This window comes from Varroa jacobsoni, unplaced genomic scaffold (assembly GCF_002532875.2).
Source record: "Varroa jacobsoni isolate VJ856 unplaced genomic scaffold, vjacob_1.0 scaffold_735, whole genome shotgun sequence".
Taxonomy (NCBI): domain Eukaryota; kingdom Metazoa; phylum Arthropoda; class Arachnida; order Mesostigmata; family Varroidae; genus Varroa; species Varroa jacobsoni.
The window spans coordinates 62,489-74,772 of record NW_019213637.1 but is presented as its reverse complement, the minus strand read 5'-3'; the positions used below and the strand labels follow the sequence as shown (position 1 = coordinate 74,772).

The 12,284-nt window shown below is 48.5% G+C and overlaps 1 protein-coding gene across 1 annotated transcript in view; it reads right to left on the bottom strand.

Moving 5' to 3' along the window:
* The window catches only part of LOC111263117 (mediator of RNA polymerase II transcription subunit 13-like), a gene marked incomplete at its 3' end in the record, with an annotated part of 11,399 nt that extends 2,288 nt beyond the window's left edge, over positions 1-9,111 (bottom strand). The window contains 1 exon segment of the mRNA XM_022837938.2: positions 2,589-9,111. Coding sequence (XP_022693673.2) covers positions 2,589-2,669 — 81 coding nt within the window.
* Between the last annotated feature and the right edge of the window lie 3,173 nt (positions 9,112-12,284).

Genomic DNA, 12,284 nt, shown 5'->3' with positions numbered 1-12,284 from the left:
CAATGAAAAAAGGTGGGAGGCAAAAACAGAGGAAAAGGGTAATGCAATATCAATGCACATCATAGTTCCGAAACTCACATATAGGATATGCATATTCGAATTTTCATATATATTATATGTGTCCAAGAACTTACCTCAACAGATAAGTTGAACATTTCGAAAAATAACGGCCACCAACAATGAGCGCTGGTTATTCTAAGCATACTTTGGTCGCCGGGAAAAGAGGTTCTCACCAGTTTTGGGCACAAAACCTAATCAATTTGCAGTGGCTGCTCAAGGGCACCCACCACCACCTGTCTGTAGCTGTTGCTCACTCCAAGATGAAACACGGTATGGGCTATGAGAAGCAGAGGTAGGAGTCGGGCTGCCGCCATTGAGGAAAAACGGCTTTGGTAAATAGTGAAAGGTTCCCGGTAAATGCTTAATATCAGTGAAAAGGAGGAGAACACCCTGATGAGGTAACGTATTTCTTAGTGGTCACTGTCAATGAAATATTAAAGCGTATACAACGGTGCAGTCGGTTGCCAATTTAACAAACATTTACATTGTCGAGTTGCTAAGATATGTCTACGTATTTAGAATTCAGTTATTCAGAAGGAGATCGTTACTTCATTAGTTACTGCCACCACCACGTAGACTCAACAAGGATGGACAATACCTGCCTTACCGCCCGCCCGCTCCTTCTCCTTCCAGCTTACGTCGTGTCCTTTGTCGGAAAGTAGAGGGTAGGAACGTTATAAAATCGATAAAAGGCGAAAAAGAAGGGTCGACAAGCCGGCTGAATGAACGCTAGGGTGAAGGAGATTGCTCGATCTAACGATCGCCATTGGGGGGTTAGCCCTACTCCTGATACCGCTATCGGTTGTTGAGCCTTTGAACCAGTGTTTAGAAACGCTCAGTTTGAATTCAGAACTTCATACATCTCAGATTTTGCATTGTTAAGTTGCGACGCTTTTTCTATTGAAAGTGTATACGATAAGTCAGGAGGTGTTCTTCTACTAATAATAAAGCCAATGAGTACTCGCCCTATAGCGCTCCTTAAAATAGGAAGACTACACGGTCCTACGCAGTGACCATTTTGATGCAAGGACATATTTTTATGAAGATAGGTTTCTGAACACAATCACCTTTTACGTGCACAACAGATTGTTACTGTGAGCGACTTTCAAATGGATAAAATCGATTCATATCGAGAAACGCCAAATCGACGCACTGCGCTCCGGGAACTTTAAACAGCCCATTCGTGAATTATGCCTGGCAATCCATATCCTCTCATCCTCATATCCTCTGTGCGAAAGAAGAACACTAGCAGCCTAAGACTCTGAGGTCCGTATTGAAACCTCTAGTTTCAGTATACTCACGATTCACGGGCAACACGGGTCTTTCTCTCAAAAAATCACTGCACGCATTAGGGCTTGCAAATCAAGGAATTAACTAGTTTAAATTGTATAATTATGCTATTCAAGTGCATCACGAGTAATAAATCGCTCACTAAATATAAAAACAGCATTTGAATTATGTACAGATTTCTGCAGCAGCAGCGGCAATATCGTTACTATGATCCTTGTCGTCTAATAATAATAATAATAATATTAAATAGGTGAAAGGACGAGGACACAACCACCAACAGTGGCGTTCATTTGTCTATCTATTTGTATTGTAATAACTCCGCCCTCAAAAGTTGGTACCACATAGATACGTTAGCATACATACGTACATGCATACATAATAGTACATTTGTGTACACCGTTGTCCATATTAGGGATCATGCTCGTCCCCAAGATTTATGCGGCAACAACCTGGTACTAATAGTCGCGTAAATGAAAAATTTTTACAGAAGAAACGAATTCTAGTTGTCAGAAGGTTTGACGATAAAAGCCAACCTAAGAGAGCAGATGTTTATGTGATTCAGCAAATTAATTCAGATGTGATTGTGTATGCATGAGCCAGGAGCATCTTAACAGGTGACAGACACGACCTCCCACATGATCGCCCCATGGAAAGTAATATTAAATTTGCATATCCTATAGTATGGTAACAAAGTAATATACTAAATCTTTAAGATTATCAAATGTCTACTCATATACCATTAATACAGTAAAAACGCCTCATTTGTAGATCATAAAGATATCATCGAATCTCGGTGTTCCTAAACTGCACATTATGTTCAATGTCAACATTGTGGAATGGTGCGATGACAATACACCCGAGTCCCCCCCCCCCCCCCCCCGCTGAGATTCTGTAATACGGAGGTGAGATACTGTCGTAGGCTGCTGGGCCGTTTGCGCCACCAACGGCAGATAAAGCGGAGAAAAGTAAGGGGTCGTTTAGTTCGCTACTTTTAGTTAAGGGGTGATTGGCCAGTCGGAGGATCCACCGCTTACTGTTCTACGGTACAAATTCCCTACGGCACAGACGCACCCCAAGAGTAAAGCATATCATAGATTATTGGTTGTCTACATACATATATATATATACACGCCTAAGAATAAAGTCATAAATGGGGTTTTGCTTTTGTTACCCATTAGGTTTTATCTATAGAGTGTAATGAAATATTAAGGCAGCATGGTAGGAATGCTTTCTCGTACCAAGGCGAAGAAGTTCGTGTGACAGTCCTCAAGGCTGGCTCCATTGGAGGCACCAGTTGGTCCTCCCTGATAGTGGGCCATGGTTCGATGCCGATGCAGGTGGTGGATATTGATGGCCGCCGGTTGGACGGTAAGAGTCCGTCCACCGTTAGTCTCTTTTCAGCCTGGTCCCCCCCGCATCGCAACAAGACCGCACCAGCAGTCGTAGCGGTAGTAGCACATTGACGATGAAGATGACACCAAAAACAAGCAATAGTGATATAGTTGTCGTAGTCGTAGTAGAAGCACAATAAACTAACGCACAACAGCACAACTCCTGGCACACGTCCTTCTTGATCGATGTAGGTATAAGGACACTGGCCCTTAAACGGTGGTAGTACAATACACTACACCTACACTCACTATTGCGATGAATATCCAACAGCAATACACAATAGCAATAATCATATTAATAACAGACTTCGTGCTGCTATCATGCAGTAGGTCAACACATCCACAACGCAGCAACACAGAATCATTCGCTTCGCTGCTGTTGCAGGTGCCCTGCCTTCCTGATCTTTCTTTTTGCTGCTTCTTTTTGTTGATCGTAGTATTGCGACAACAATGACGACAACAAGCACAAATTTTTTCCTTCGAATCGTCCTCGTACTTTCGTGGCGCTTTCGCTCCGACAACAAGTATCACCTCTCGGACAAGTAGTAGTACCGCTAGTAGTTACTATTGTGGTTGTGGTTGTTGCTGTTGTTGTTGTTGTTGTCGTTATAGAAATGGAGTATCAAAGCCAATGGCGATTTAGGAATTAAGGCTGTAGCTGACTCAGTGGCTGGCTATCTGGCTAATGTGTTTCGGTCGGTCGGTCGGTCTGTCTGTCTGTCTGTCTGTTCTATTTACGAACGGACGTAGTCGTTGTCGTCAGCGGCGGCGTGAGAGTCGGTCGGTCGGTCGGTCACTGTTGGTGATGGATATCACGGCCGCGTCACAGATACTACTACTGCTGCTGTTGCTATTGCAGCGAACAGGCATCGGAGGTTTTGTGTCGGTCCAAAGGACGTGGGTTCCAGTCACCAGCACTCCCACAGATCGTTGGTGGTATGTCGATATGGGGTGTTTGACACTCAGCCTATTTCCTGCAGTAGCGAAGGAATACTAACTCTAGCTGCCTAGCTACTGAAGGCGTGTTTGCTGCTGTTGTTGTTGTTACCGTTTGAACAATTGTAGAAGTTGCCGCCAAAAGCCACCCAAAGTTCGAACATAGGCAGGAGAGCGCTTACAGCTCTAATTTGGTTAATCTTTTTGTTCGTTGAACAGCGAATTGAAGGTCGGGAACGACGATGTTCCGGCAGTTACCGCCAATATTGCAGGACAAAACGGCCACACGGGCTGTTCATGATCTTAGGCACTATTACACTAAAATTGAATTTGTTATTGCGGTAATAGCGGTAGTTGGCACGGCGTGAAAACAACCACAACAACAACACCACCTTTCTCACAGCCACGACCGCAACAGAAAACGATTTCGTTCTCTTCGTCCCCCTCCCTTTCTCACTTCATTCGCTGTTCATTTTGATTTCTGTTGTTGACGAGTCGGTTGCTGCTGCTGCTGTGAGGAGCTGTCACTATAATGCATACGACAAACAATTCCATTAACGATACGATTCTATCAGCATCGCCGACATACGCATGCCACTGCACGTTCAAATGCACGATCAAAAAAGCAACTCCAAAGCCAAGTATTTCAGCCCGCAGCACGCTTGCCTCACCAGTCCGCTTCGTCCGAACTGCTACCGAGCGTCAATAAACACCACACAACCGCTTTTGCCGCTGATTGAAGCCGCTGCAGAGGAAAGACCACTGACGACTGGATGAGCGAACAACGGGGGTACAGACAGCTCTTCCAGCGTCATTCGCTCACTCACCACTCGCAAACCCAAACATACTCACCACATGAGCAGAACACAACGACGACGTCGTCGTTCTAAAATTTGTGACGGGAATAATCGTTGTTGTTCTTACTGCTGCTGCGATAACAATGAATACAGTTACCCTAAAAAGGCAAGAGTTTTCCCAAACTGCTTTTACACTTCGACACAGACACACGCATAACGCTGGACACACATAGAACCCCACTACGTTGTTGAGGTTACTGGCACAAGGCGAGTTGGTGCAGCTTGTTACGTTTTTACTTCGGCCTTTGTATCTATACACTTCTCTCTCCCTCCGCGTGTGTATATCTGCCTGCCGTCGGCGGCGGCGCTGCTAACAAATTAAAACAATGCTCTAGTTTTTTGACCGTGTGCCAACCATGCGGATTTAATACTTGCGAATAACAGTTGCCAAATCGCGGCTGATCGATCTACTGAGCGGTCGGACGCAGAAAATCTGCATGTAAAAAGGTTCGGATGGGCGGTTAGAGGAGTGGTAGGACACAGGCCGATTCTATCTGTGGATTGCTTCGGTGCTGCTGCAGCTTCCGCCGCCGGCGCCGCCGCCGCTCCCGCTGCCTGCTTCTGTTTGCGTTTTTGTTTTCGTTCTCTGCCGGTGTCCGTTCGTGAGCCTTAGGAGAAAAGCCGTGGCGTAATGCCGTCGCCCCCGCCGGCACCTTCCATGCGTTGATTCAACCTTCGTCTTTCGCTACTCTGTGTTGGTGATCCCCTGCGATTCCGTGTGTTGTTCGATCTCGAACAGCGGCACCAACAACCTCGAGCGATGGCCTCCGATTATACTTGAATGCTTACGTGGACAGAGAGTGGCACTGAGCCATTGAGGCTTACGGAGAGTACGTGTGCTTTCTGCCTGTGATTCCTAATCAGTGGCTTTCAGTTAACTAATTACTCCAGAGTTAGGAATGATAAACTTTGTTCTTTCAGCCTACGTCTGTGCTGCTTCTGACGTTACCGTGCTGCCGTTGTTGCCGAATTTGCTTGGATAGAACATTTTCTGTTGCCTTCGGTTGCAGATTGTTTTAGTTGTTTTCAGTTTTGTCGTTCGCTACCGCCCCGTGTATAACGTTGCCGGACGCGAGCACGTTGTACAACGCCTAATAACAATATTGTCACCATCACAATTGTCATAGACAGGCAGGCACGCATACACCCGCCCGCGCTGTATCTATATATGTTTATCTACATGCCTAGACGCGGGTCGACTACAATGGCACTAGTAATCGGCGGGAAGAGAACGTTTTCGTTGTAGTCAGCTTCGCCTCGTGCTTCTTGTTCTTTTCGACGTCGTTGCCGTCGGCTCTGTTCCTCCCGGTTTTCTTAATAATAACCGACAAGTAAAGCTAGAAGTAGAAGCTCTGTAATAACGACAGGTAGCAGTAGCTAGCCTGCTAGGTGAGCGCGAGGGTTTTGTGATTGATTGATAGATAGATAGGTAGCCAAGACGGAAGGGATGTTACTGAACGCGGCCGCGGATAGGGGCAACAGCGGTGACGACCGGCGACCCCATACGAGTATTGTTGTTGTTGTTGTTGTTGTTGCTGCTGCTGCTGCCGTTGGTTTCGTTGACGTTTGGTCAGTTACGTTACGCGAACAGAGGTGTATCTGCCTCCGTCTTCGTCGTTGCTGTGGGAGCAGAAAAAGGAAAAGCAGTAATAGTTGTAGCAGTTGTTGTAGTAGTAACAGCGACGATTCGGTAGCGCCGTTCTTGTTGCCGCTGCTGGCCGTAATGTTGAAAGTATCAATGCCAGCTGCTGTCCGTCCTTCGTTTGTGTTACGATTGGCCCCGATGCCGCGGCGGCCGGCAATTTCGCTCAACTCACGTTAGTACAATCCTTACTACCACTATTACCTGCCAGCGCTATGACTGAAACTACGGTAACGATGATAATAACAACAACAACAACAACAACGGCGACAACGACGACAACAACAACGAGGGCAACAACAACAACAACAACGAGACCAAGACCAGGATCGGTTGGAGCAGTGCGGGATCGGGGGTTGTCCTGGCGGAGCACACAATCGTTCCAGGGCAGAACACAATTAGCTACTACGTTTCAATGTCACACTCTGCACTGACGGCGAACACTATTAGCGAATAAACAGGCTATTTGCTGGTTTTGACAAGCGATTCAGTCGAAACACTGCTCTTGTTGTTGTTGTTTACCACAGATCTTCACAAGAAACAAAGACTCAATGCACCGTAGAAACTCGAATAACGGAACGGTGTCGTAACCCACTAAGGCACACTTCTGCGCTCCCTTGGACGTTCAGCGATTTGGAGAGCCTTCGTAGCTTGATGACTACTTGTTTCGTTGGTTCTTTCATGCTTCAACCATCGAGGAATAGTGGATGCCTAGACGGCCTACCGCTGCGTTTCTTAAGTCACTCGCCGTCTCAGGCAGTCCAGGCACATGCTTCTTTCTCAGCTGCTGCTGTTGTTGTTGTTTGCTGGACAGACTGCGGGCGGTGATGAGCGAACGGCGGTGACGATGGTAACCGTCGTTCATTAGTTGACGTCGTCTTCTTGCGCTTTTGTCGTTGCCACTGTTGTCGTCGCGTTGCAATTGTCGGCACTGAGCGACGGGCAGACAGACAGACAGACAGACAGACACGGCCTCGGTTTGCAGCCGTTCCTGCCGGCGGCCGCGGTGGCTACTGCTTTTGCTGCCGGTGGCCGCGGAGGTAGCAGACCCCAGCCCAACGCCAGCAAGTGCTGCTGCTATCACTATCACAACCAGGCACTGATTCGCGGGGTGTTCGCTTGATTGGCTGTCTGGCGGTCTTCGTTCTGATGCCGAGCACTTTTTGCCTCTGCTACGGGGCTCCCTGTGTTCCGCTGCCGCTGTTGTCGCAGCCCTCGATGGCGGCACCAGCACAACTCACAGACAAACCCGATTGCCGGCACGGACTTGTTCTCGTAATAGCAGTACGAGTAGCGAAACGAGATAATAGCATTCGTAAATGTAGTCGTAGTTGTAGCAGTAGAAATGGTACTCGTATGAAACTGCCGCAGCTGCCGTCCGCTTTGTATAGCGGTGACTGGTCACATACACAGATATACTCTCGTCGTAGAAGGCAACATCGTGGGGGATAGATTGGCCGCGTATTTTGTTTTTCGTTCGATTGACTATTGTTATTGAGTAGTGTTACTCGTGCTAACTCGACCCACACTCACGGCCTGCTACTGTACAGCGCTCTCCACGGATGATACAACTCTAACGTAGGCCGATTTTTAGAACGCACCACGAGAACCGTCAAGTGTTACTGTTACTAGTATTCGTTGCCGTCGCGGCTCCGATGATGTTGATCTGTCGCCGTGCTGCAGTCACTAACAGCAGCACCGCTGTTTTGTATCGCCGTCAATGCTGGACCGCCAGCAAACCAACATGCTGCTGCTGCTGCTGCTGCTGCTACTACTGCTGCTGCTGCTGCTGCTGCTGCTGTTGTTGTTGTTGTTGTTGTTGTTGTTGTTGCTGCTGCTGGTTTATATCATCATGATCATCACCGCACTGGTAGTGCTTGTTGTAGCAATTTTAGCAGAACTCTCGTATTTTTGGTTGACGGACGTCATCATCATCATCGTCATCATCATCGTTGTTGTCGTCGTCGTCGTCGTCGTCATCATCGTCGTCGTTGTCGTTGTTGTTGTCGTCGTCGTTGCACTAATACCACGGCTGATAGTAGTGTTCGCTGAAGTAGCAGTTCTACGGGAGATGCTTATTGCTGTTACAACGAGTAGCGGCATAGACCACAAGGATTGACGATGATTGTGATGATGATGTTGATTATGGCCGTGGTGCTGCTGGTGATGGTGGTCGCCGCTCGCTCGTCCATCCGACGCTCCACCATTCACTCACTATAGGTAAGCACCACCATTGCTACTGCTGCTGCTGCTGCTGCTGCTGCTACTACTGCAGTTACCACACCAACAACAACAGCACCACCACCACCACCACCACCAACAACAACAACAACAGCGAAAAGAACTGTTTCTTCGCGTTGTTTTTTTCCCGGCAGCGGTGACTGCTACAGCGGAGGGTTGCTGGCGACGGTAACGGTAGCCCAAGAACGGCTAAGCTAGGTAGACAAGCAGACAGGCAGATAGTTGAACAGCACTGGAAATCAACATTTACTGTTGTTCACTGCACATCACCTCTCCACAGCCTACTGACTCCGTTGCTGCTGCTGCTGATGCCAATGTATGTTGCTGTGGCTGTCGTTGTCTCGCCTATTACACCAGCACTGTTGTATTAGTATTATTGCTGTGTATGCCAGTGGCACTGCGGCGGCAGCCGCTGCTGCTGCTGCCTACTCGGCGGCTTGATGGCGGCTGCTCGCGGCACTCAGCTCCTCGCAGCAGCAGCAGCAGCAGCAGCAGCAGCAGTAGTAGAACACAGACGGCCAAAGCAAGCACAGTCAACGGCTCCTGTACGTTTGTCCGCTTGCTCACCAGCACTCCTCGTCGTTGTCGACGTCGTCGTCGTCGCCGCCGTCGTCGTCGTCTTGTTTTAGCAACGACGCGACTTTTTCTGCTGCTGCTAGTTTGCACGTCGCTTGCCCGCTTAGCGGCTCACTAACCCGCCTGCCTCCTTTCTAGTTAGCTGGATGGCTGGCTGCTTAGCTGCCGTGACGACGATGCTGCTGCTGCTGCTGTCAGCTCTATTCAACCCACTCACCCACTCGCCTCGCCACCGTCTGCTGCCACTATCACTCGATGCCGCTCGGGCTGATGGTGGCCGAGGCTGCTGTGGCGCTTAGAACGCAGCATCTACGTGCGTACGAATGCCTATAGCAGCCAGCCGTGGGAGCAATGGTGGTCCTGCCGCTACGAGCAGAGAGATGGAAGAAGGATGGTGGGGCGAACGACGACGACAAAGAAGAAGCGATCCTCTAAAATGATGAAGACGACGACGACGACGACAATGAAAGAGCGTACACAGCACTACCCCTACTGCTCTGTAGTAGCTGCCGGTAGCGGGGATAGCAATGCGCTATGATGGGCTGCCGCCAACTCACAATACTGTCGAGAGCCGCCTTCCTGGTTTCTTTCCCCCTGCCTGTCTTCGATTGCTCCAGCAGCAGAACACAACAGAACAGAGAGAGCTCCGCAGCACGGCTCACTGCCGCTTCCCACTTCATCGCCACAACTCCATCCCGCTACAGGCCGCCTCACATACTGCACACAGAAACAGCGCCCGCTCGAAAAGCTCTCGGCGGCTGCTGCTGCTGCTGCTTAGCGGCGCGGTCTGTCGGGTTGTTGCGGGCGCTGGCGCCGACCGCCTGCTAGCTGTGGCTACGGGCGTTGTTGTTGTCGCCGTCGCGGCTGCTTCAGCACGAACAAGCTGCTACGGAGGCAGACAGATGAAAAAAAACAGCGAAGAAACAGGGGGGAGGGACTGAAAACATTTCGTCGTAGTCGCAGAGTCTGTTGGTGTCGTCGGAGGCAATGGCTGTGAGCGAACGTTCATTCGTGTTATGGCCGCTGTTGAGCTGTGGCATGGTCGCGCGGTCGCCGACTCCCATTGGTCGACACGTGGTCACGTGGCTTGGCCGGGTCAGCACACTTCGATGATTGCGGGGAGAGTGGCACGGCCAAAATCGAACGGGAGAAACCCCACAGGAGTGACGATAAAGAAGTGTTAGAACAGTGACGAGGAGCCAGAGACGACAAGATGGAGGGAGGGATAGAGAGCGAGAGAGGGAAGAGAGAGAGGAGAAGGGAGTACTTTTGTCGGCCGTCTCACCGCCGAAACATTAAATCACCAGGCACATGCAAACAAATTCTCACACACACATAGGCGAATCAGACAGACCGACGGACAGATAGATAGGGAGGGACACATGCGCCAATAAGCAGGGGTGGCAGCCCCACGCGACTGATTCTGTGCTGCCGCTGTACACATAACGCTTGTTATGCTAGCCTGCTGACGACACAGCAACGGCGGCCGGCTAGACAACAACAACGACAACAGCAGCAGCAGCAGCAAAAACAACAGAGGGCGGCGACCGACAGTGGCGCGGCATTTACTTATCGACGCACTAGTAGCAGAAGGGCAAGCCAATTGGCCCGCTCAATTCATACTACCACTATTGCTATAATAGACGGATAGATTAGTTTGATAGCTTCCGTAATAGTGTCCGCTAGGAGACAAATTGTGCGGAGCTCTAGACAAGACTACATATTCGTATATCAAATAACTGTACGAAGATTGACCGAGCTTAGCAAAAACGAACGTAATCATCGTCATCAACACCTGTCTACCAGGTGTACCAACGAGTGACGAAGAAAAAAATTAGCACGATCCTAGCAATATTGTTGTTTATCAAGCTGCGGACAGTGTTTTTGTTAGCTGATTAAAAAATCTTTCATTTAATTAATGGCAACTCAATTTTACCAAAAACAACATATTTAGGTGGAGTAAAGGCTCATTTCTCTCTCATATTTCGGTTTTGGGAAGTGCATAAATTTAGAAAATTAGGATTATTTCCTGTAGCTAATTAGGGATTGCTGTAAGAAATACTGCTAACCCCATAAATAAGTCAAACGATCATTGAAATCGTGCAAATCATTTTAATTCGAATGAGCGCGATTGAAGTTTTTGTCGTACCTAAGCATACACACGTCTTTGTCAGACATGCGGATTTCGTAATGGTGTTATTTGATAAGTCCACCGTAAATGATAAGAATTATGGAAGATGATACGCTACGCTTCTTTCAATGTTCAGTTCCTAAAATACATTGTACATACTGCTTGGATAACGGCTAAATGGCCGTCATCCTAAGAAGCGTTTGCTTTCTTTTTTAACTCACTGTATTGCACCAGACTAGTTTTCAGAACAGGTTCACGCGCCTATCCCGCCCCATCTAGGTAGCGTGGAAACACCTTTGCGTTCTACCAGCACTTGCCGCCTCATTGAAGTCGACCCGGTACGTCTAGCTAATTGCTGCACAGCCTTCAAGTCATCGACCGATCAGGCGCATCTGAATTAAATCATCACCGCAACACATAAAGAGCGAACCAAGAAAGCGGGTGAGTGGGTTAGCAGAACGAACGATACACAAAGCGAATCGGCTGTCGTCACCGACAGCGCACCACGCCGTTGAGTTGCGTTTGTCATGGGAGTTATTCGGTCAGCAGCTTCTCATTGTCCCGTGAAGAGAGCGCACGCAGCGGCCGAGCAGCAGCCGTGGGCTGTCAGCAACACGCAATGCGAGTGGCAGGAACGAACGAGAAAAGTGAGGCAGCAAAAGCGGACCGCGTAAGCAGTGTCAACACGGCTCTCGCGGAAACATGGCGATAGAGACGTTCGCCGGTGTCTCTCTGACCCCGCTATTAGGTCGCTACCTATTAAGACAACAGTGCGGTGCATTCATCGATATTCCCGCACTGTCTGATCTAGTTCAGATTAGCAGCGGACCTTGCTGATTTGCATAAATAGAATTTTATTACAAACGATTAACTGAGTCCGAAGATGGTGTTGAGCGCAGCAAATGGTAGGAAAGGACAGGGACGGCGTGTTAATTTGCAACAAATGATATTGAATAATTCGTTGATACGTAAGTCTGGTTCAAACGTACAATCCGCGTAAGCCACCGTTGCTGCCTTAAGTATTTGAATTTTCGAAAAAGCACCGTTACAAACGGGTAGTTCAATGAAGATCCAGCGATACAGAATCGGACATTCTTAGAAAATAGAATTTGGAAAACGAATGCCAACTGGAATTTTGTCAAGAATATAAACAAAATCAC